At 43.2% G+C, this 21,362-nt stretch overlaps 1 protein-coding gene across 1 annotated transcript in view; it reads right to left on the reverse strand.

Moving 5' to 3' along the window:
• Positions 1-1,161: 1,161 nt before the first annotated feature.
• Positions 1,162-21,362, reverse strand: part of LOC117462638 (partitioning defective 3 homolog) — a 136,416-nt gene continuing 116,215 nt past the window's right edge. The window contains exons 11-13 of the mRNA XM_071206406.1: positions 19,831-19,954; positions 8,799-8,941; positions 1,162-2,481 (exon numbers count right to left, since the gene is read on the reverse strand). Of these exons, the coding sequence (XP_071062507.1) occupies positions 2,085-2,481; positions 8,799-8,941; positions 19,831-19,954 (664 nt within the window). The 3' untranslated portion in view covers positions 1,162-2,084. The remainder of the gene's footprint in view (positions 2,482-8,798; positions 8,942-19,830; positions 19,955-21,362) is intronic.

Below are 21,362 nucleotides of genomic sequence, written 5' to 3' on the forward strand. Positions count from 1 at the left end.
GTTTTAAGCTTCACCTCAGCTCGATCTCATCTCTCTGCTCACAGGCGGAGAGAATAATGTCACACACATTCGGGACTTCAACGCGGGGAAGGTTCAGACTCCGAGAATCCGTTGCCACCGACTGCAACAATTAAAGTGGTGGGATGGTGGCAGGGAATTTAAAGCGTGTGTCATCAATGCCCATGTTTTTGTTCCTACAGCACACAGAGGACTCAGAATGAACAAGTAACTGGTTTAACCCAAATAACAGACATTCAGATCGTTTTTATTACTTGTTTTGAGATTGTCTCGACCCGATTCAAGTGGAGGTTAGTTAACATTTCATTTGTGGTCCTTCATAGCAGATTCCAAGCATAGCATCGTCTCTTAGAAGTGTCCTGTTTTAGGCCCGGTCAAGACAGCCACATGTTCCAGGCAATTCAATCTGCGTGAAACTTTGGGTTGAGCTATTACCGCGCAATTCTTTTTAAAAGGAGGAAGCTAATTATGCTACCTGGCTGTGATTGTTGTCACGGCATCAACTGCTCCACAAAACAGGAACGATAACTACACAGAAGTTGATGCATCCAAACGTAACTGACCGCGGCGCTGACAGTTAGCAAGCTAGCTAATTCAGAGAGCTATTGTGACTGCTAGCAATGTTCTGGCGGGCTAATTAGCGCTTCCATTAAGTTACTAAATCTCGGTTTTAGGTCAAAGAAAACACAGGTAGGATTCTAATCTGTATTGCCTCTCTTTCTTCCTTTCTCTTAAAATGTCTGGAAGAAAGCAGTTCTAGTATGTTTTGGGAGAAGAGTGTCGGCTAAATGCTTAAATAGGTTAAAATACAGAAAGCAATTACAGCAATTGAACGCAATTAACTCCGGAGGACAATTCCACGACCCTTTTGTTGAAAAACGGGAGAAAAGCTCCAGCTAATCTCACACTGGCAGGCTTATTGTCTCGCTACCCATCTTTATTCTGGATTTCTTTTTTTTGCCGCTGCTTTAATTCCTCCCTTTATGTCAGAAGCCGGGCCCTCTGTCGGTTCCTCTGGTGGCAGCGCGCGCTGGCTCTGGCAGGCAGCAGGTGGCTTGTGATGAAAAATTCAGTGCAGAGCCCGACTCGGGAGACGTGGGGAGGAGGAGGGAGGGAGGGAGGGAGGGAGGGAGGGAGGGGAGGGGGAGGGTGATATGAGAGGAAGGTGGGGAGGGAGCGAAAGAGGAGGATAAAGGTGGGGGTGTTGAGGTAGAAGAAAGAAAGGTAACAAACCGAAAGGCGACAAGAGGAGGAAAGGAAGCCAGAGATCCAGACAGACAGGCGGGCGGGCCATCAAGCAAGCCCAGAGCGGAGCAGGGGGGCCAGGCAGAGGATCAGAGCTGTCTCCCCTCAGCCTGGGTCTCCTCCATGGAGATAACACACGGTATGAATCATTTATGAGGGGGGCTTTTTATTAATAACACACACACACACACACACACACTGTGCCCTCCTTTTTTCATACACTTTGCCTTGTTTTCTCTTCTCCCCGGGGAGCACTCGAGTGAGAGATGCTCGATCGCGGAGGAGCGGAGAAAACAGAATGCGGAGGACAAGTGTCGGTGGGGGTTGAACGTTAAGAGAAATGAATGGAACATGGTTTGCGAGCGACGAGTCGTCCACGGGACGCTTTGGCGGTGAAACATGTAAGGTGTCACACGCCCACACACAAACCCACAGAAGGTAACGCCTCGCCATGGGCTCATCAGAACGCCCACTGCCTCGCCTGTCGGCCCGTTTGATTGTCGGAACACGGTGGTGCCAGACCGCGGTGAATCAGAGTCCTGGACAAATGCGAACATGCATGGTGTTTGTGAATGCGGAGAAGGCACTGAGCGTCTGTCGGAGGCTGACTGACGGGTTTAGGTCATCGGCACAGCGAGGGATTTCACACACACAGCCACATACTGAGCACACTTCACATCTGTTTACCTCTAAGGTCATCGCTAGGCTATAAGACCTCGAGGTTGTCCCTTTGTGTAGCTGCTGTCTCTTCAAGGTACTCCCCTTAGCTCCTGTAGCAAGTTCTCTGATCAGCATTCTGTCCATTAGTCCCAGAATACTCCTCAAGAATAAAAAAGTCTTCCTTTCTCTGAACCGATTCTATTAAGCCGTGCTAACTGCGAGGGTGAGGGCGGCACATCGTGGCGGTACGGACCCTTGGGGGAGGCTGGGTCCTTCAGCTGTGCTGAGGGGTATCCTTCATAGCTGCTGCTCACGACGCTCTCCTGCAGTAACTTCCCTTTGGCTTCCTGCTCTCGCCGCCTCTGTTCCTGCCTCAGGAGCTCCTGGGCCTCCAGAAGGACGCGTGCGTTGACACCACCCCCCCCGGGGTAGCCGTTCCTGGTTCCCTGGTAGCTCGAGTACCGCGGGTTGTCCTTTGCCGTCTGGAAGACTTCGCCAGGGGGGCAGGCTTTGTCCCACGAGTCCTGGGAGACGGTGCTGGGGTTCTTCCTGGGTTGCCTGGTGTGGGAACAAGAGAGGAACATGTCAGATGTGGTCTGTCTTTTTCGGTGACTCCTTGAACCCCTAACCCTAATACGGGCCAGTGTGTGGTGAAGACGCTTACATTTCATTAAAGGCCCTGTCACACTGTCCCGAAATTGACCCCCGATGGACACACGAATATGGAATTGTGAATTTCGCACGAAGATGGCCCGAACAACACACGAAGGCAACGTTTACATTACATTTAAGAAATACAACTGCAATGAAAGTACCAAAAACAAGTATGTTACAGTACTATGATACTGCACTGATATCTTCAGACTTTGTTCTTTACTTTATCCGTCTTTTTATGTAGAAAATATTACGTTTTCTCCGCAATGTTGTTTCCATAGCAACAACAACTTCCTGTCAACTGTCCTTCAAAATAATATATTATATCCTTTTTAGTTTCACAGAACACAAATTGGGTTATTTACATAATATGTTTACATGATTTTGTTGTGCAATAAAACAACCCGATGGACACACGATAAAGGAAATGTTCAAATTCGGCTGTGATCGTAGTAACATCGGGCCGTTCGTGAGGGCATCTTAAGCCTTCGTATGACCGCTGCTGTATGAAGTTGCTGCCGGAGCCTGAGAAACTCCACTGGCGGTCATACGATGGCTTAGATGCCCTCACGAACGGCCCGATGTTGCTACGATCACAGCCGAATTTGAACATTTGCTTTTTCGTGTGTCCATCGAGTGTCAATTTCGGGACAGTGTGACAGGGGCTTTAGCCAACACTCATTGTAACAATTAATACAATCAACCATAAAGATACCAACTTAGAACATTAGGAAACATGTAGGCATATTTTTTATTTTTTAAATGTGTGTTGGGTTTAACGGCCATGGTACAAGTGTGTTTTCAGTCTGTGACGGGAAATGTGTCGCCTTCCTGCTGTCCTTATATCAATGGAGAGCTTGTTCGACCATTCTGAACCCTCTTTGCCACATATTGCCCTCCGGTCTGGGAGGAACAATCTCACCACACAAATATTAGTTTAAAGGCCATTACCTCGGGATAAGGCTTTGTTTTTGTATTTCTGCGGAAACGTGATTATACTGTCAGCCATATGGTAGCCAAGTATCACATTTAATATAAGTAACACGCCATTACAGCCTCACAAAGCGCCTCTGGGCAAGTATCAGCCCACGGTAAGAAGATACAGGGATAGCTAACCGTGTCAAAGTCCCCTTCCAGCCCATTAGCTCCATTTCGAGACAGACGGAAACAGCCATGGGATCTGACAGATAGTAACTGCAGGCCCTCCGCAGGTGGATACATGAGGCGACCATCTTGTCCACTTTGGATGGGGTATAGCCTTCGATATATATGACGGCTGACACTTGTCTTAAAGGCGCGGTTGGTTGTTATGCTTCAGAGGACCTGCCCTGCCCTTTACCAGATGCGTGACATCACCTCTCATTTCTGCTTGGCTAGCCTCTTTGTGGCAGCGCTGCCTTTGTGTATTAAGTGTGTCGTCGTTTGTAAGTGTGTGTGAGTCCATACGATATGCATGAGTGTCCCAAGCCCCACAGCTCCACCCATTTATCTCGAGGGCAAAAGTAGAGCAGCGAGAGAAGAAGAAGACGACACAGGAAAACATCAATAGGCTTTTGACTCGGAGCCACGCATAATTAGCAGGTTTATCAGCCGGCTGTGACGAAATCATGTCATTCCGGTGTTTGGATTTGAGTAGGACGGAGAGAAAGAAAAACCCTTAATGAGAATATAAAAGGCCTTTGTTTTTATTCAACTGAAATTGAATGCAATTGGGAATGGATATGCTTCCCGATCGGCGAGATAGGAGGATATAGCCCAGGTTTATTCTTGCACACGGTCGACTGATTCCAATTTTCAGAGACAGGCGTCCTCGGAATCTGATTTCATTTCATATGTTGACAAAGAGGCCAAAGCCGGTGCGCCTCCCTGCTGAGAGATGCAAACCAGATCACTCCCCCTGTCTGATGCCGTGCCAAGGGGGGAGCGCGTACATGTGTGTTAAATGCCGAGAGATGTACACGGCTCTGTATGCTGTACATGCACACTGTGAAGCGTGACAGGCGATACAACAGGGGGGAAAGGTGACGGGGTGAGATTGAGGGGGAAAAGGGAGACTTTGTGAGAGGTTGCTGTGCAGGGCATATAGACATGTGGTGGTGACATGCATGCATGTGAGAGCGAATGCCACTGCAGCTGTTGAAGTCAACCTCTGGTCGCCATGGTGACATTGCTTTGGCTCTGAGATCAATGGTGCTCGTCGGTGATGCGTCTGAAGGCCCTTCATCCGGCCGTCTTTGTTTTGAATGGCAGTAGTTTATACTCACTCGGCTCCTTGTTTAGGGAAAGGGTCTCCCCCAGAAGGACACTGACCTTTGTCTAAAATGAAAGCTGTTTTTAAGGAATGTTACATCCTTAAATCTCCATTCACAATCCACTCGTGAACAACATATGAATCCCATCAAGCCCGTGATCCGCTAAACGCCATATTTACTCCACGTCTCTGATTTCACTCGATGGTATGCTCCAAGTCAAACAATACTTAGTGTTCTGAAGATAGGACAGCGGGGGTTATCCAAACAGAACAGCCTCTTAATGGAATTAGCGGCAGAGTGAGGGAACGTGGCCACGGGATGTTGCTTCTGACCGTCGGAGCGAGACTGCAGTTCATTAATCTTTCAGCAAAGCTGCCTGCAATATTTATCACGGAAGGGATTCACGGCGATAGCAGAGGCTTAGGAGTAAGACGGTGAAGTCAGAGTAGATACAGTTTCTAGTGTTGTATGTATTGTGAGTGCAAGCTGACGATGTGCACAGGACACGTCTGCTTGGTTCGGCGATGGCGGGCGTTTGAGGATTTCAAAGAGTAATTACTGACGGCTTAGGGAAACATAATAACTTTGATTAGCATTTCCCCCTGGACAGTTCCTCCCTGAACTGACTAAATAATAACATACATATCTTCTTCTGGACCCTGAGGAAAACAAGTGCGCCTTAAATGTTCAAGTTCATTAGTATTTAGTGCCTCTGCTGGGCCATGTTTCCATGCTTTAAAGGTCCCGTGTCATGGCCATTTCTACTGATCATAACTCCATTGTTGAGGTCGACTAGAATAGATTTATATTGTTCAATGTTCCAAACTCTCATTGGTTTCTCTCAGCATCTCTGTGTAGTCTGTGTAATCACTCTCTGTTCTACACGGCTTGTTGGAGCTCCGCCCCCCTCCCTGTGAGCCCACTGTGCTCTGATTGGTCCGGACGTTGCGAGGCTCGCTGCTCAGTGCGCTGGCTTACTGGTGTGGTTTCCGGGTCGGCGATAAAGCGAAACTCATCCTGAGCACACACACACTCACAGCCGAAGTAAAAACAATGAGTGTGGCTTGATATTGAGAAAGAAAAAGGTTTGTAACGCTGTGAGAACGTGTCTGCGGAGAGCATTCCTCCGCCATCCCAACTCGTCTGTTACCAACCAGGGAGCTCTATGCAAGTCAATGGGACTCCCTGGTGAGTGAGGGGCTCCGCGGATTGGTCCATTTGGGTTCCCGGAAGAAACAAATGGAGAAAGAGAAATGTCCACCGAGGCGTTCTGGGGCAGCAGACAGGTCCTCTCTGTGTTAGAGCTCTACTCGCTACAGGGAGCACTTTGAGGGTCTGTGACTGCAGACCGTTCACATGCAGAACCTTCATAGCAACAAGGGGACGGGTGATAACCGGAACAGCATGACATGGGACCTTTAAGTCAAAAAGCTCTTTATTTTTCTCTCGTGCAGCACCTCTTTTCACCCTCTGTCTGAAACCAGGCCAAATCCAAGTTACTCTTCCGAACTTTTATTATTGATATGAACTTTAAGGCTAATGTCGACGTGGGGACCTATCGATACTGACGTTACTCATAGTTACACTAGTCAGAGTTTCTTGGCAACTTGATGAAACCGAGTAACTCATCAGCGAACACTAGATAGTCTGTTTCATCTCGACATGTTGTGTTAAAGTTCACAGTAAAAGTACTTTTTCAGAGTGTTCCATCTAAAGGGTCTTTTTGAAAGTTTTCACAAATGGGACTTTTAAGTTTGGATTGTATGTTCCTATATCGTTTTTCTTTAATGTATTTCACATCATGCGGGTGTCAGATCACGTAGAGCCAGGTGCTGTCTATTGTCTTTGAAAGCATGCTTCAAAGGTTCACTCTGGAAGTTACATAGTTCACATCTAAACATAAACTGACGAAAAAGAATAGACTTTGAGGCATAATCGAAGCCATATGTTCGTTATCCAAAATGACACACACACACACACACACACACACACACACACACACACACACACACACACACACACACACACACACCACACACACACACACACACACACACACACACACCACACACACACACACACACACACACACACACACACACACACACACACACACACACACACACACACACACACACTTACTTCCTGGAACAACAGGCAGTCATATCACGCAGATCAAAGGGAATTACATTAAGGGAGAGGAAAGCAATCATGTCAGATCTGTGTGAGAGGGTAACATGATCTGTGGCTGTGTGTGTGTGTGTGTGTGTGTGTGTGTGTGTGTGTGTGTGTGTGTGTGGTTTGAAATTGACCAGCTGTGTCCCTCTTTCTTACTCGTATATAATCTGCTCTCATGACCGTAATAAGCCACAGTGAATGTGACATAATCAGACAGGCGTGCCCGGGCGTGAGCGTACACACAAATCACTTCTTGAGATACATTACGTTAAATCTCAGATCGAAAACAGACACACAGTCACAACCTCCGGGACACATCTTACATCGGACGAGAGCACACACATCTCCTAGAGCAGCACATATTGGCTGTAAAACAGACAGAAACAAACATGTTGGGAAAACACTGAATGTCCTCTTCCAGCATCAGAGTCCCCATGGTAACAAAGGTATCCCAACTGTAGCTGAGTACCTGACAGGATGTGTGATGACCGAGAAGAGCATCAGGACTGTTTGAGGCAGGTGATAGCTATGTGATTAACATGATGATTCAGCCTCTATGGAGACAGACATCAAGCATGCTCATTTCTGACGTGGAGCTAATCTGAAGTAAACATTGAAGACTGCTTTCTATTCCTCCATCTTGTGACTGTGTGACTCCCTCTCTTGGATATCAGCATGTGAAGGACACGGCTCAGGAACTACTTGATGCTCTGTGTGTGAGGACTCCTTCCTTTCTGGAGAGGATCACAGACACATGGATCCTGATTTGAAGTTCAAGCCGGTAACGAGTGATTATTAAAAAAAATTCAGGCAAGTATCCCAAAAAAAAAAAAGTCCAAATTTGAGAAATTGTCTGAATTTTTAGAAAAAGTCAGAATTTGGAGATTTAAAGCCAACATTTCGAGAAAAAACTCAGTATTTTGAACATGACACTCTTGTACTGTATATCAGCATGTGAAGGACACTGCTCAGGAACTAGTTGATGCTCTGTATGTGATGACTCCTTCCATTCTTGAGAGGATAATACATACATGGATCCTGAATATTCAAGCTCAAGCCGGTGACGAGTGATTATTAAAAAAAAAGTCAGGCAAGTACCCAAAAAAAAAAGTCCACATTTTTAGATTTTGAGAGAAAGTCATAATTTTGAGAGAAAGTCAGAAATTTGAGAAAAAGGCATAATTTTGAAATTTTTAAGAACAAGTCAGAATCTTTAGATTTTTAAGAACAAGTCATAATTTTTAGAGAAAGTCATAATTTTGAGATTTCAGAAAAAAGCCAACATTTCGAGAAAAAACTCAGTATTTTGAACATGACACTCTTGTACTGGATATCGGCATGTGAAGGACACTGCTCAGGAACTATTGATGCTCTGTATGTGATGACTACTTCCATTCTGGAGAGGATCACAGATACATGGATCCTGAATATTCAAGCTCAAGCCAATGACGAGTGATTATTAAAAAAAGATCAGGCAAGTATCCAAAAAAAAAAGTCCACATTTTTTTTGAAAGTCAAACATTTTCAGATTTTGAGAGAAAGTCATAATTTTGAAATTTTTAAGAACAAGTCAGAATTTTTAGATTTTTAAGAACAAGTCAGCATTTTTAGAGAAAGTCAGAATTTTGAGATTTCAGAAAAAAGCTAACATTACGAGAAAAACTCAGTATTTTGTACATGACAGGATGTACGATTACCGACAAGACCCGACTGAAGCTCAAGCCCGCGACGAGTGATATTTTTCTAACAAAACACACGAAGCCTGTCTCACTCCGAGTCCGTCTTTCTTACCGTGGCAGGGAGCTGTACTGTCTCTGCGCCTGGGCGAACGAGTCTCTCTCCTCCTGTCTCTGCCTCTGCATCTGGACCTCCACGGACACCGAGTGGCGCCCCGGCTGGCTGTACCCGCCCTGCCCGTTACTGCTGGCGTTCGTCTGAAAACAGAAAGACAGCAGCTCCGTTAACTCTGATGTCACGTCCTGATCGTCATAGTATCGTCTAATTCCTTATTCCACACACTTAATGGAAATTATGTGCAATAAAATCAAAGGAAATGTGCACTGGGTGAACACATGTGATGTTATTCTTGATGCAGCACATTCTTGTGTTGCAATAGTGCTGGTTATTTAATCTGCTTTCCCATTCGATGTACCTTAAGGATACTGACATCTGTAGTACAATATCTCACCGTAGTTAAAAATAGGTAATTCTTAAAAGGGTTGAAAGCATAATCAAAAAACCAACTTTGAACGGTTTTCACTGGAACTACTTTCTTCCTAAGAAGTAGTCCCAGTCCCAAATGTGTTTTCTTTGTCATTTGGCTGAACCGACCCTTTAATCACGGCCTTATTGTGGCTTTAAGAGCAACATCACCATCTGAAGTTATGCAACTATTTCGCCATCTTGTAGATAGTCCCGTAACACTTGGTTTAATATAAATACATCCAAGTATAAACATTAGTTCTTTGGTCATTTGGGTGAAGACGACTGTTCTCTGGTAAAGCTGTGGGACAAGTGGAAGTTTTACACTCCCAGGGTTAAAGAAATACTGATGACTGTTCAGAGTTTAATGAAACTGCTGTTAAGGAGCCAGCTTGTGAGTCAAGCAGATCCATCTATTTGAAGTCCTCCACATGTTTCAGACATTAACTATAAGCTGCACTTCAGAATATAAATATCCTCTAATGACGATTTGATAATAACAGAATCAATTCACATAATCATTCACATTAGCGTTACATTAAAAAACCTCAAGACAATTTCACTTTGATAAAGACAAGATTTAACAATTCAACATGTTCTCTATAATAGCTCTTACTACCGTACTTTTCGGACTATAAAGCGCACCTGCATATAAGCGCAGCAGCAGCTAAATTGTCCGTCTGTCTTGCTCTCGTTCTGTCTCTCGGTTCCACTTTTACTTTGGCACGCGACCTGTCTCACTCTTTTCCGGCCTCCAGCTTTTCCCGCTTAAAGGTGGCGGGCGCGGACCGGTCCTAGAGCCCATAGCGTTAAAGGTGGTTAATTTTACCTGTAAAATCCATAGATTTAGGAGGTTCCCTAGTGGCCGCTAGCTGTACAAAGAAAATGGGGGAAAAAGTCGCGGTTTATAGTCCGAAAAGTACGGTAGTTGTTTGACCGCTCCAGTCATGGTGATTTCCATCCTGTATTGTGCCTCAATTGAAGCAACTTGTGGTTATTTGATCAAATACGTATTGAAGCGTTTAATCAAGATCAGATTTTGTTGACATGTATTCAGTCGGACCAGGAAACTAAAACCGTATAAACGATCGTTTTAAGGAAAAGCTTATCTCTGCCTGCACATAATGCCTTATAGTCTTATATCACCGTACTGATTATATTTTGTTTACTGTAAATTGGGATTTCAACATGTATATTTTCTACTTTTTGTATTGCTGTTTTATTTCTATTTTGAGATGTTTACATTTTACATTGTTTCTTTTTTCTACTCTTAATTTCTCTTATGTGCAATGCCTTGAATTGGGATCAATAAAGTACATCTTGTCTCATCTTACTGTGAAGTGGAGATTTCTTTCTGATTAACAAATGAATGTCTTGAATGTTGGACTGACGTAGTACGTACGAATTAACTATCGAAAAGGGTCACAGCTTTTAACCGAGTATACACGTCTATAAAAATGAACACATGATCCCTCGTTTCAAATTGAAGGGCATGAAAATCACCACAACTGGAGTCAGAGTTTCCACACAGTAGCCCAATAAAGTAGCAGCCGTCCCCGACACCAGATACCTCACAACATATTCCACGATCCCCCCTCCCGGTCCAAACCACAGACACTTACCAGCAGCCAGTGGGGCAGACACACCCTGCTCGCCTCCTCAGGTCAGTATGAAGGTGAGACAGAGACACAGACACACAGACAGGCAGGGCTCATGCTGGAGACTCATCGCAGGGGGAGTGATGAGATGAGGTGGATATTAGTGGATGTTAATGAAGGAGACAACAACCTGTGAACAATGTGACAACCCTCCCCAACACAGCAATATACAACACTTTCTGTACAGGCTGAATGGAAAACACCATATGTTATTATTTTTGTACATGTTTTTGATTTTAAGAGAATTATATACAATGGAATATCATAAACAGCCATTTTGGGTAAAGCATCTTGCCCAAGGACACTTCTACTGTATATGTTAATAGCAGGGGGGTTGGGCATTGAACCGTTGATCCTCTGATTGGTAGATGAATATTTACCGCCTGCGCAACAGTTGTACATGTGTAAGTATCTGCAACCTTGTATTGATTTGAATGATTGTGTTTTGACTGTATGTCCCATTCATCAACACAGACACCACACAGACGCTTGTATGTTCGTATTTCTACACTGAGGATTTATGAAAAGCATTCCCTTGCCCCGAGGGTTTCACTATCTAGTTTGTACAACGTTTGCACAGCCATGTTTAAAAGCTACATTGTTTAACACATGTTCCTAATAACCACACGTATCGCCTGTTATTGGCCTCACTGTGGCTGCATCCAATATTTTACACCATCTCTTATCTCAGCGATCTCTGCTCAGACATTGGATACACTTTCATTACTCCTTAAAAGGCACTCATAGTGAAGCAGTTGGATTGACATATGGATAGAAATGGAAAGTAGTCGAAAACCTTTGATAGTAGTTTAAATCTCGCATCCTGCATCACACGTCGATATTGCAAACTGACGCGATTTATAGAAGGTCTGTTTTACAAAAAGTTGGACGCTATCCAATGCCAACAGATTGGGAAGTTGAAAAGACATTGGAAAAGCTTTCTGACGCTGTTTAAACGGATTGATGACGGCCCGTCCACACAGCGGCGTGCGTTGAAGCTTCCAACGCTTCTAGCCGAACTGCATTGTGGGAAGCGACGTGGAGCGTTGCTGGCGTGGCTCGCTGCAAAAGTTGAGCAATGTTCAACTTTTGACGCCTCGGCAGAAGCGTCAGCCAATCAAATCACATGCCAGTACAAGCTCTAGCCAATCAAACCGCTGCTTGTGTGTCAGGGGCGGGAGATTCATGTGATTGGTTGTTGGTCGAGTTTCAGACACGCCCCCCGGCAAGCGTCAACGCACGCCGCTGTGAGGACGGGCCGGAACACTTTGTTTGAAGCATATTCACCGTCCATACTTACATTTTTATTATTGTATCAACCTGCCTTACCAAAGCCCTTAGACCAGGGGTATCTCGGGCCACATTAGCATCATGGTTGCACTCAAAGGGGCAGTTTTGTATATAAGACTATATTAAAATACATATGTAAAGATGTAATATATATCAAATAATATTGGATTATTATCGGATAGGGTAATAACTTCATAATTACTTTATAATCACTACGTCTGAAAGCAGAAGTCTAGGGCAAATAATTGCAAGTCTCTTCAGTGAGAATGTCACAAAATGATTTCAAAAGAAAAGCCAAATTCTGGAAAAAAAGTCCCAACAAAAAAAGGTGACATTTTGAAGAAAAAAGTAACATTTTGAAGAAAAAAGTTAAATTGTGAAGGAAAAAGGCAGATTCTGAGAAAAAAATGAATATGTTGATGAAAAAAAGTCAAATTCTGAGTAAAAATGTAGATGCATTGTGGGACATGTAGTTTATGGGCAACGTGCTTCTGTAAATCGGCATGTATAATAAACACATTATAATCTTTCAGAGCTCTTGTGGGGCCACATAAAATGAAGTCACAGGCCTGATTTGGCCCCCGGACCTTGAGTTTGACACCCCTGCCTTATAATAAGGATAAGTCAAAACGTTAAATAAGAGTCCTATTGGATGGACAGATGTATAAAAAGAGAACACACACCTTCGATACACACCAATATCTCTCCCAGTAGCCACCTCAGGGTCCAGCACACACTTTACCACAACTCCTTCCGCTCCTCCAATGTTCATTAGCGGTGTGGGTGCAATAATTGTGTGCGGATCAGTTGTAGCACAAAGCCAATCTAATTACTTTTATGGCTGTGCACCGTATTGAGGACCTGGTGGGAGCGCTGTGCACGTCTGTGGGAAGGCCATAAAACGATTAAGAGTGCTAAAGAGACATTCCCCTTTTAACCAAATGAAGCCGGGGCAATCATCTCTGGGGTTGATTGGCACTGCCTGGCTGCTCCGGGGACAATAAGGACAGGCTGGCAGACAACCAATAGGGAGGGGCGAGCCCGTGGGTAAATTACTGCCCCAATATCTTTTCACAAGTGTTGAATATTCCCCGGAAAACGGGCTCTTCTGCCAGAACACGATGACTGCAGAGGAGAGAAATGCCCTTAAGGAATACAGATAATAGCAGCGTTAAAATGTTGCAGTAAAATACAAGAGGCAATATTATGCCCTTTCTAAACCCCCGACATCAAGTGGATGAACTCCTCCACTCCCATAGTGGTATAAATGAGTGCAATAAAGCTGGGGCGCTGCAGCCGGAGAGCGTCCATCAGTCATCCTGATGGAATTAGACCGAGCTACCCACAATCCTCCACTGCTACCGAAACTATGGAGGAAAAGGCAGAAGACGGCTTCCTTTGAGAAAGTATAGATATTTCTGATGAATGTTTAATGCGGGTAATTGTGTTGGTTAAAACACAGCTTGAAAATAGGGCTGCGACTCATTACTCATGAGGAAATTGTTAAGAATGAACTGCTGATTCATTCATCTTTGGGGAAATCCACACATATTAAAGGTTTTTTGGGGGTTTTCGCTTCCCTGTAGTGGGTTATACACTGGAGGTTGTTGTGCATGTCATTGGTCTGCAAAGTTCACACAGTGATAATGACATCACTATGTAACACGTGCTTCTATTAGCTAGCGCTTCAATACATTGTGGGTGATAGAGATATCCCACCCATTAGCCTAAGTGGTTGACCAATCACAACAGAGCCGGCCAGCTAACCAATCAGAGCAGACTGGGCTCTGGTTTCAGACAGAGGGTGAAAAGAGGTGCTGCAGCACAGGCAGTATGAGAAAAATAAAGAGCTTTTTGAATATTAAAGTAGGGCTGTGCAATTAATCGTATTTTAAATCGCGATTACGATTATGGTTTGCGACGATTATGAAAACAGCATAATTGACAAAATACGATTATTTAGCTGGGTGCGCTTTCGCCCCTCCCTAAAAGCCCACTCGGCCACGAGTGACATGTGTTGTGAGTGTTCAGCGCGAGCGAAGATGTCAGAACAAGAGCAGCAACTCGTTAAAAAGAAGGGTAAAACTATTTCCACTAAGTACTTTGCCATTACATTTCACATCGCTAAAGATATGTGCCCAGTTAGCACTGTTAGCAACCAGGGCTTTAAGCAACTTGTCAACACGTTGGACAAGCGTTACGCGATGCCGTCTCGGTATTATTTCAGCAGGTCTGCGCTGCCTGCACTATATGACAAATGCCGTGGGGAAGTTGAGAGAGATGTGGCTTCAGCGGACTACTTTGCCACCACAACGGACCTATGGTCTAGCCCAGGGGTGCCCAACCAGTCGATCGCGAGATGTGTCTAAAAATAGAACAACAATATTCTGTTTTATCGTTAATGTCCTGTAACATAATCTTCCTGTGCCAGAATAATGCACTTGAACGCATCACAGCTTTGTGATTGGCCGGCGTCACCCCATGTGTCGTGGCGTGGCTGAGGGTCTTCAGTACAGGTGGCTTGTCACCTGCCTGCGCTCATCTCTGAAACCAGACCATGTCAACAGGCTGGTGTTTCTTGCATCTTTAAGAGATGACATGAGCAGCCCTACCAGCATTTGCCATGGTGGCCAAAACATTTTTATTTGGCTATATGTTTAGGAGTGTTCAGTAGGTTGTGACAGTGCACTGCAACATATTTGATTTAATTTATTTTGGTCCAATTTATTTGTATTTATTCATATTAATAATTTATGTTTAGTATGGTTTTGGAAGTGCGCTCCAACATATTTGTTGATCTTGTTTATTGGTAAAATATTATTTGTTTTAAAGTTCAATAAATGGTCAATGAATAATCGTCAAAATAATCGTGATATCAATTATTGACCCAAATAATCGTGATTATGATGTTTGCCATAATCGCACAGCCCTATATTAAAGCATGGAGACACTACATACTGATATACACCTGGACATCTGCAGGAGAGGACTCTTTAAAGTAGAGAGACTACATACTGATATACACCTGGACATCTGCAGGAGAGGACTCTTTAAAGTAGAGACACTACATACTGATATACACCTGGACATCAGCAGGAGAGGACTCTTTAAAGTAGAGACACTACATACTGATATACACCTGGACATCAGCAGGAGAGGACTCTTTAAAGTAGAGACACTACATACTGATATACACCTGAACACCAGCAGGAGAGGACTCTTTAAAGTAGAGACACTACATACTGATATACACCTGAACATCAGCAGGAGAGGACTCTTTAAAGTAGAGACACTACATACTGATATACACCTGAACATCAGCAGGAGAGGACTCTTTAAAGTAGAGACACTACATACTGATATACACCTGAACATCAGCAGGAGAGGACTCTTTAAAGTAGAGACACTACATACTGATATACACCTGAACATCAGCAGGAGAGGACTCTTTAAAGTAGAGACACTACATACTGATATACACCTGAACATCAGCAGGAGAGGACTCTTTAAAGTAGAGACACTACATACTGATATACACCTGAACATCAGCAGGAGAGGACTCTTTAAAGTAGAGACACTACATACTGATATACACCTGAACATCAGCAGGAGAGGACTCTTTAAAGTAGAGACACTACATACTGATATACACCTGAACACCAGCAGGAGAGGACTCTTTAAAGTAGAGACACTACATACTGATATACACCTGAACATCAGCAGGAGAGGACTCTTTAAAGTAGAGACACTACATACTGATATACACCTGAACATCAGCAGGAGAGGACTCTTTAAAGTAGAGACACTACATACTGATATACACCTGAACATCAGCAGGAGAGGACTCTTTAAAGTAGAGACACTACATACTGATATACACCTGAACATCAGCAGGAGAGGACTCTTTAAAGTAGAGACACTACATACTGATATACACCTGCACATCAGCAGGAGAGGACTCTTTAAAGTAGAGACACTACATACTGATAAACACCTGAACATCAGCAGGAGAGGACTCTTTAAAGTAGAGACACTACATACTGATATACACCTGAACATCAGCAGGAGAGGACTCTTTAAAGTAGAGACACTACATACTGATATACACCTGAACATCAGCAGGAGAGGACTCTTTAAAGTAGAGACACTACATACTGATATACACCTGAACATCAGCAGGAGAGGACTCTTTAAAGTAGAGACACTACATACTGATATACACCTGAAAATGTGCAGAATATGGCCCCAATCTCGATCCATGCTGATTTGTGGCTTGATAATCAAAAACAATGTCAATTACTTGATTTTTAATTAAACTAAATTACTATTTCTAAAATTGTTACAGCTCTAAAATACATTTTATCCTCAATAAAGGGACTATGTAATGTATTTGACAGCTACAAGCAGCCTGCCGTCCCCCATAAGCAGCGCTCCTGGCAATGGCTGTAAGTGGGGCAGTTGTAGGTGAATAATGAAAAGGACACGGGCTCCTTGAGGTTCGCAGCACATCACAGAGATGAAGCAACAGCATGTAATAGATGCATGGGGAAGGTAATTGAATTTCAAAGACACATTCTGCTGTTTTCCATATGGCCCACCAGTATGGCAGGGGCACGAGTCTAATAACGTGCAATTACCATAGAGAGCCTGACTGCGAGCTGCACTCTAAAGCAAAAGGGGCTTTAGAGAGACTTCCAGAAGGTTCCTCACATGCAACCCAGCGTGAGGCACAGAGGAATCATGGGACATCTCCTTTTATAGGAGTCGAACACTGACATATCATCAAGTAATCTATAGGATTACATATCAGGGAGTAAATACAAAAACATGTATTGGATATCGAGACTGTTTTGTACGTACTCTGGTAGAAAACACGTTAGGATGAAATGCTTGGTCTAATTGACTTGTTTGCTTATTCTTTGATTGGAAAGCTCTTAATTGAAATCATATTGTTGTTGGAAAATATTTGACATTAACGATTTGGTTTTGTGGAAACAAGATTATAATCCTAAAACAAATAAATACATATATCAGGGTGTCTGCAGGAATACTGAAGTCAGATGTAAAACCTTTGAAGACCTTGTTTAAGACCCTCTCCGTACATTTTAAGACCTCATCGCCACTTTGAGTTTTAACCGGTTACCTTGGCGACACACTTCACCTCACATTGACTATATACAGCAGGGGTGTCAAACTCAAGGCCCGGGGGCGACTTCATTTTCTGTGGCCCCACAAGAGCCTGCAAAAAATATGATATGTTTGTTATACGGTTACATGCTGCTTTCCAGAAGCTCGTTGCCCATGCATGGAGCACAATGCATCTCAAATATGCCTTTTTTCTCAGAATTGGACTTTTCTCTTTTTAAATGTAACTTATTTTTTTATTTCCATAATTTGGTTTTTCTTTTTAAATCATTTTGTGACTTCTCACTGAAGAGACTTGCAGTTATTTGCCCCAGACTTCTGCTTTCAGACATAGTTAATTATGAAGTTATTACCCTATCCGATAATAATCCAATGCAGAGGCAGTAATGTAATATATAATATATTATTTGATATATATTACATATTTTTATATAGTCCTAAAGTTACAACCGGCCCTTTGAGTGCAACCATAATGCGAACATGGCCCGCTATGAAATTGAGTTTGACACCCCTGATATACAGTATTGATTGTCCTTCCTCCTTGTCTTCCAACCATTTGGACGCAGACTTGCATTTCCCCATAACGATGTTGCTTAGCAACCGGCGTAAACGGACCTTCGCGCACTATCAAGCAGTAAGCGTGCGATGTCCTGTTCAGACGACGACAAACCCAACGGGATGCCATAAATAAAGTACACAGAATCACACTGCACACCTACGCCATGACTACATTCAGGCAGACGGTAGAACACAACCTCTCTGGACAATTCAGATACTTATTGAAAACAAGCTACAAAATGGAATACCTTGAAAAATGCCGTTTAATACTTTTTAATATTTTTCGCTAAATTGATTTATCAACTTGTAATACTTTTTAAGACCCCTGATATATGTTCTATGTGCAATAATGGAACATTTATAAAATATAGTCAAATATCTCGTTAAAAATAATACAAAAAGTGCGTATTTCTCACTTCCCCTTTTCCACCAAGGTACAGCAGATAAAACAAGAGCAGTGAAAATAATGGGTCAAACCAATAACCGAGCGAAAGTGTGTGAATGTAACATAATGTCGAACTAGAATGCGTGCAGGAGGACGCTGAACAACTGCTTTCAGGGATTTCCACACATTCATAATGAGCCCTGACATGTGTGAAGCTCGTCGGTCTCCAGTGGGGTCCCTAACTCTCAGAGTGGGTTTCTTAGCACTGAGCGTTCATGGGAAAAAGCGACGGTAGCGGATGTGCCGCATCGATGTAAACAAACATAATGCTGCAGTGTTGTTGAGTTCTCTAATTGAGGACACGCTTGGTTGATGAGACAAAAGCAAGAGGACGACCTGCGCTCTTCTTTCCCACACTATCTTTACACAATGCCGGCTGGAATGTGTGTGTGGAGCCCATTCAAACGCACCACTCTGGTTCCAAACAATGCAAAACAAAATATACATTTTTATTGGATTCGTCACCTTTAAAAGAAAGGCCAGAGCACAGATGATTTGATTCGTGAGCTCTCACTTTATCATTTCATTTAGGATCAAGTTCTCCCATTGCACACCAAAGCTACAGTGGGGGCCATTTTGTGTGGACACAGAGATATACAAAAACACACGGGTGATCAAAATGACCTTGTATGGAAAAAAAAAAACACAAGGACAATTCATAAGAGACGACAAACATGCCGTCTAGTTTTGGACAACACACGTCATAGCAATATGTATTGTGACATGTGTTTGTGTGTGAAGTCAACAAAAATATGTGTTGTCCCAAACTAGACGAAGACAGGTGGTGAAAATGACTCATAATTATGTGTAAAACAATAATATAATACAAAATTACACAGACGCTACCAGTTGGAAAAATGTCATAAAAACGGTCTTTAAGGTTTAAAGATTGATCGTTCATCATCATTTGTAAAACCAAGTACACTTGAGCTGGGTGCAAGGAAGCAGGGAGAGAACAAATAAATACTGAAAAGCGATGTCATCACCCCCAAAAAACGTCGAAGGCATTCAGGTTTTGTTCGCTTGTAATTACCCCCCGTTGCTTCAGAATGCACTAATTATGCCTCTTCTTAGGCCGTGAGTTAAATAGTAAAATGTACCTAAATGTGTAAAAAGGCACAGTTAAAACAAAGGGTTTACACACGAGACGACACACCCCACAGGAGTCCACGAGTTGCTGTGTGGATGACGGACAGACAGAAACAACGACGACGGATGAGTAGAGGTGGGGGTGACGGGTGTTAGTGAGGTGTGCAAACTCCTGCATGCAGGGGGTGTTAGCATTAGCACAATTAGCCATGAAGGCCGATGGAGGGAGATAGGGTGAGTTCATCAGTCTTGTTCATGGCTGGTAGTAGTAGCGTTGTTAGTGACGTTTAGCACCATACTCCAGAAGTGTTTGGTTGGAGGCATTGGAGGTAACACGTGCAGAGTCTTGGTCTGGAAGAGGTGGTTTTTCTTGAGTTTTACAGTCCAGCCATTTTCCTGGGCTGGGATTGGACTTGGTCTTTTTTCAGACACTCACCCAGGGCTGCTCGAAGCTGTAGGTCCTCCTGCGGTCGTCCGGGTCGTCGGGCACAGTCTGCGCCTGCTGGAACTCCTGCCGCAGCCGCTGTATCCGGTCGTGGTTGCTGGGGGCTAGCCGGCTACTGGGAAAAGAGAAAGGGGGGGGGGGGGTTTAGGATTGATTAGCGTGAGAGGCTCCATTGTGAACAAGTGACCTGGTTCCATCAGCGGAAATGGCCTACAGCAGGTGTGGCCAAACTACGGCCCGGGGGCCAAATGCGGCCCGTGGCCCATTTTTAAACGGCCCTCAGCTAATTAGAAAAGTATGATGAAATATGGCCCACAAAAAGACACTTATATTACAAAGTATTCATGTTTTAAAAGGCAAATAAATTCAGTCGATTCAAGTTGGAAACATTTTCAAACAATTCTTAGTTGATAAAAAAAAAAAGCTCAATGACTTAATTACATAACAAGCTCGAACTATAACCTCCATATTTCCTCTTTTTATAAGCAATATGTTTTAAGGAATGAGCTGCCAACAAAGTAAAAAGTCGGCGTGTAAAGTACTGATACCAGAAAAATATACTTAACTACAGTAACAAAGTATTTGTACTCCACTACTTCTCAACTAAAGCAGAAGGGAGCTCTTACACATTGAAAGAACCCAACGTTAATTTGATAATAACAAGCACGTACTGACTCAGAAAAACAGTTGTGAATTATTTACTGAAATATAATTTATTCGAAGGTTGTGGCTTTGTTTTGACAAACATAACAACGGAGTGTAATGAGATTTAAACATTTGCATATATTATCTTAATTAGATTTCTCTGTACTAGTGAGTGAGCATTTGTTTATTTCTTATTCTCTATACTTCACTGGAATTGAGTTACTGTTATTTTTGCATATATACGTTCTTAATCAAATGAGAAAAAATAAATGTGTATTTAATTTACACAGGATTACAAAAATAGGTTTGTGCTATTAAATATAGTACTTATCTATTCAAATACCAAGAAAAACTTTCTATACTGTTATCAGGATATCAAAACGAGATAAATACCATATTTGCAAGTTCTATTTAACATACGCAACACGTTTGGCTTTCTTTAATGTATCCCAAAACTATTTTAAGTGTTCCAGTGGTAAACAAACGGTCTGGACTGAACCACACTTTAGACATTACACGTTGTAATTGTTAACAACCATCAGGCTCAGTATAGGCTGAGTTTTTCTCTCACACAGAAGTGTCAGTTTGTCCATAAATAGAGAGGAATGTAGGACAAGCATATACAAGGTGAAGACAGTTTGGTGTTGGATGTCTACGGCCTAAAGAGGAAAGTAATTAACACGTTTCCCTCTCAAACAGTGTGTGTGAATAGAAGTGTCAAGGTTGTGAGTCGAGGACCAGCGGGGGGGGAACGGTGAGTCTGAGCTCCACTTTTCAACTTTCCAACTCTGCCAGGAAATTCCTCGAGACTTTCTGATCTCTAAAACTCAAAAAGGTCAAACTTTCAACAGTTTCCAGTCCCTCAGATCCCTCTAGTT

This window comes from Pseudochaenichthys georgianus, chromosome 17 (assembly GCF_902827115.2).
Source record: "Pseudochaenichthys georgianus chromosome 17, fPseGeo1.2, whole genome shotgun sequence".
Lineage (NCBI taxonomy): Eukaryota > Metazoa > Chordata > Actinopteri > Perciformes > Channichthyidae > Pseudochaenichthys > Pseudochaenichthys georgianus.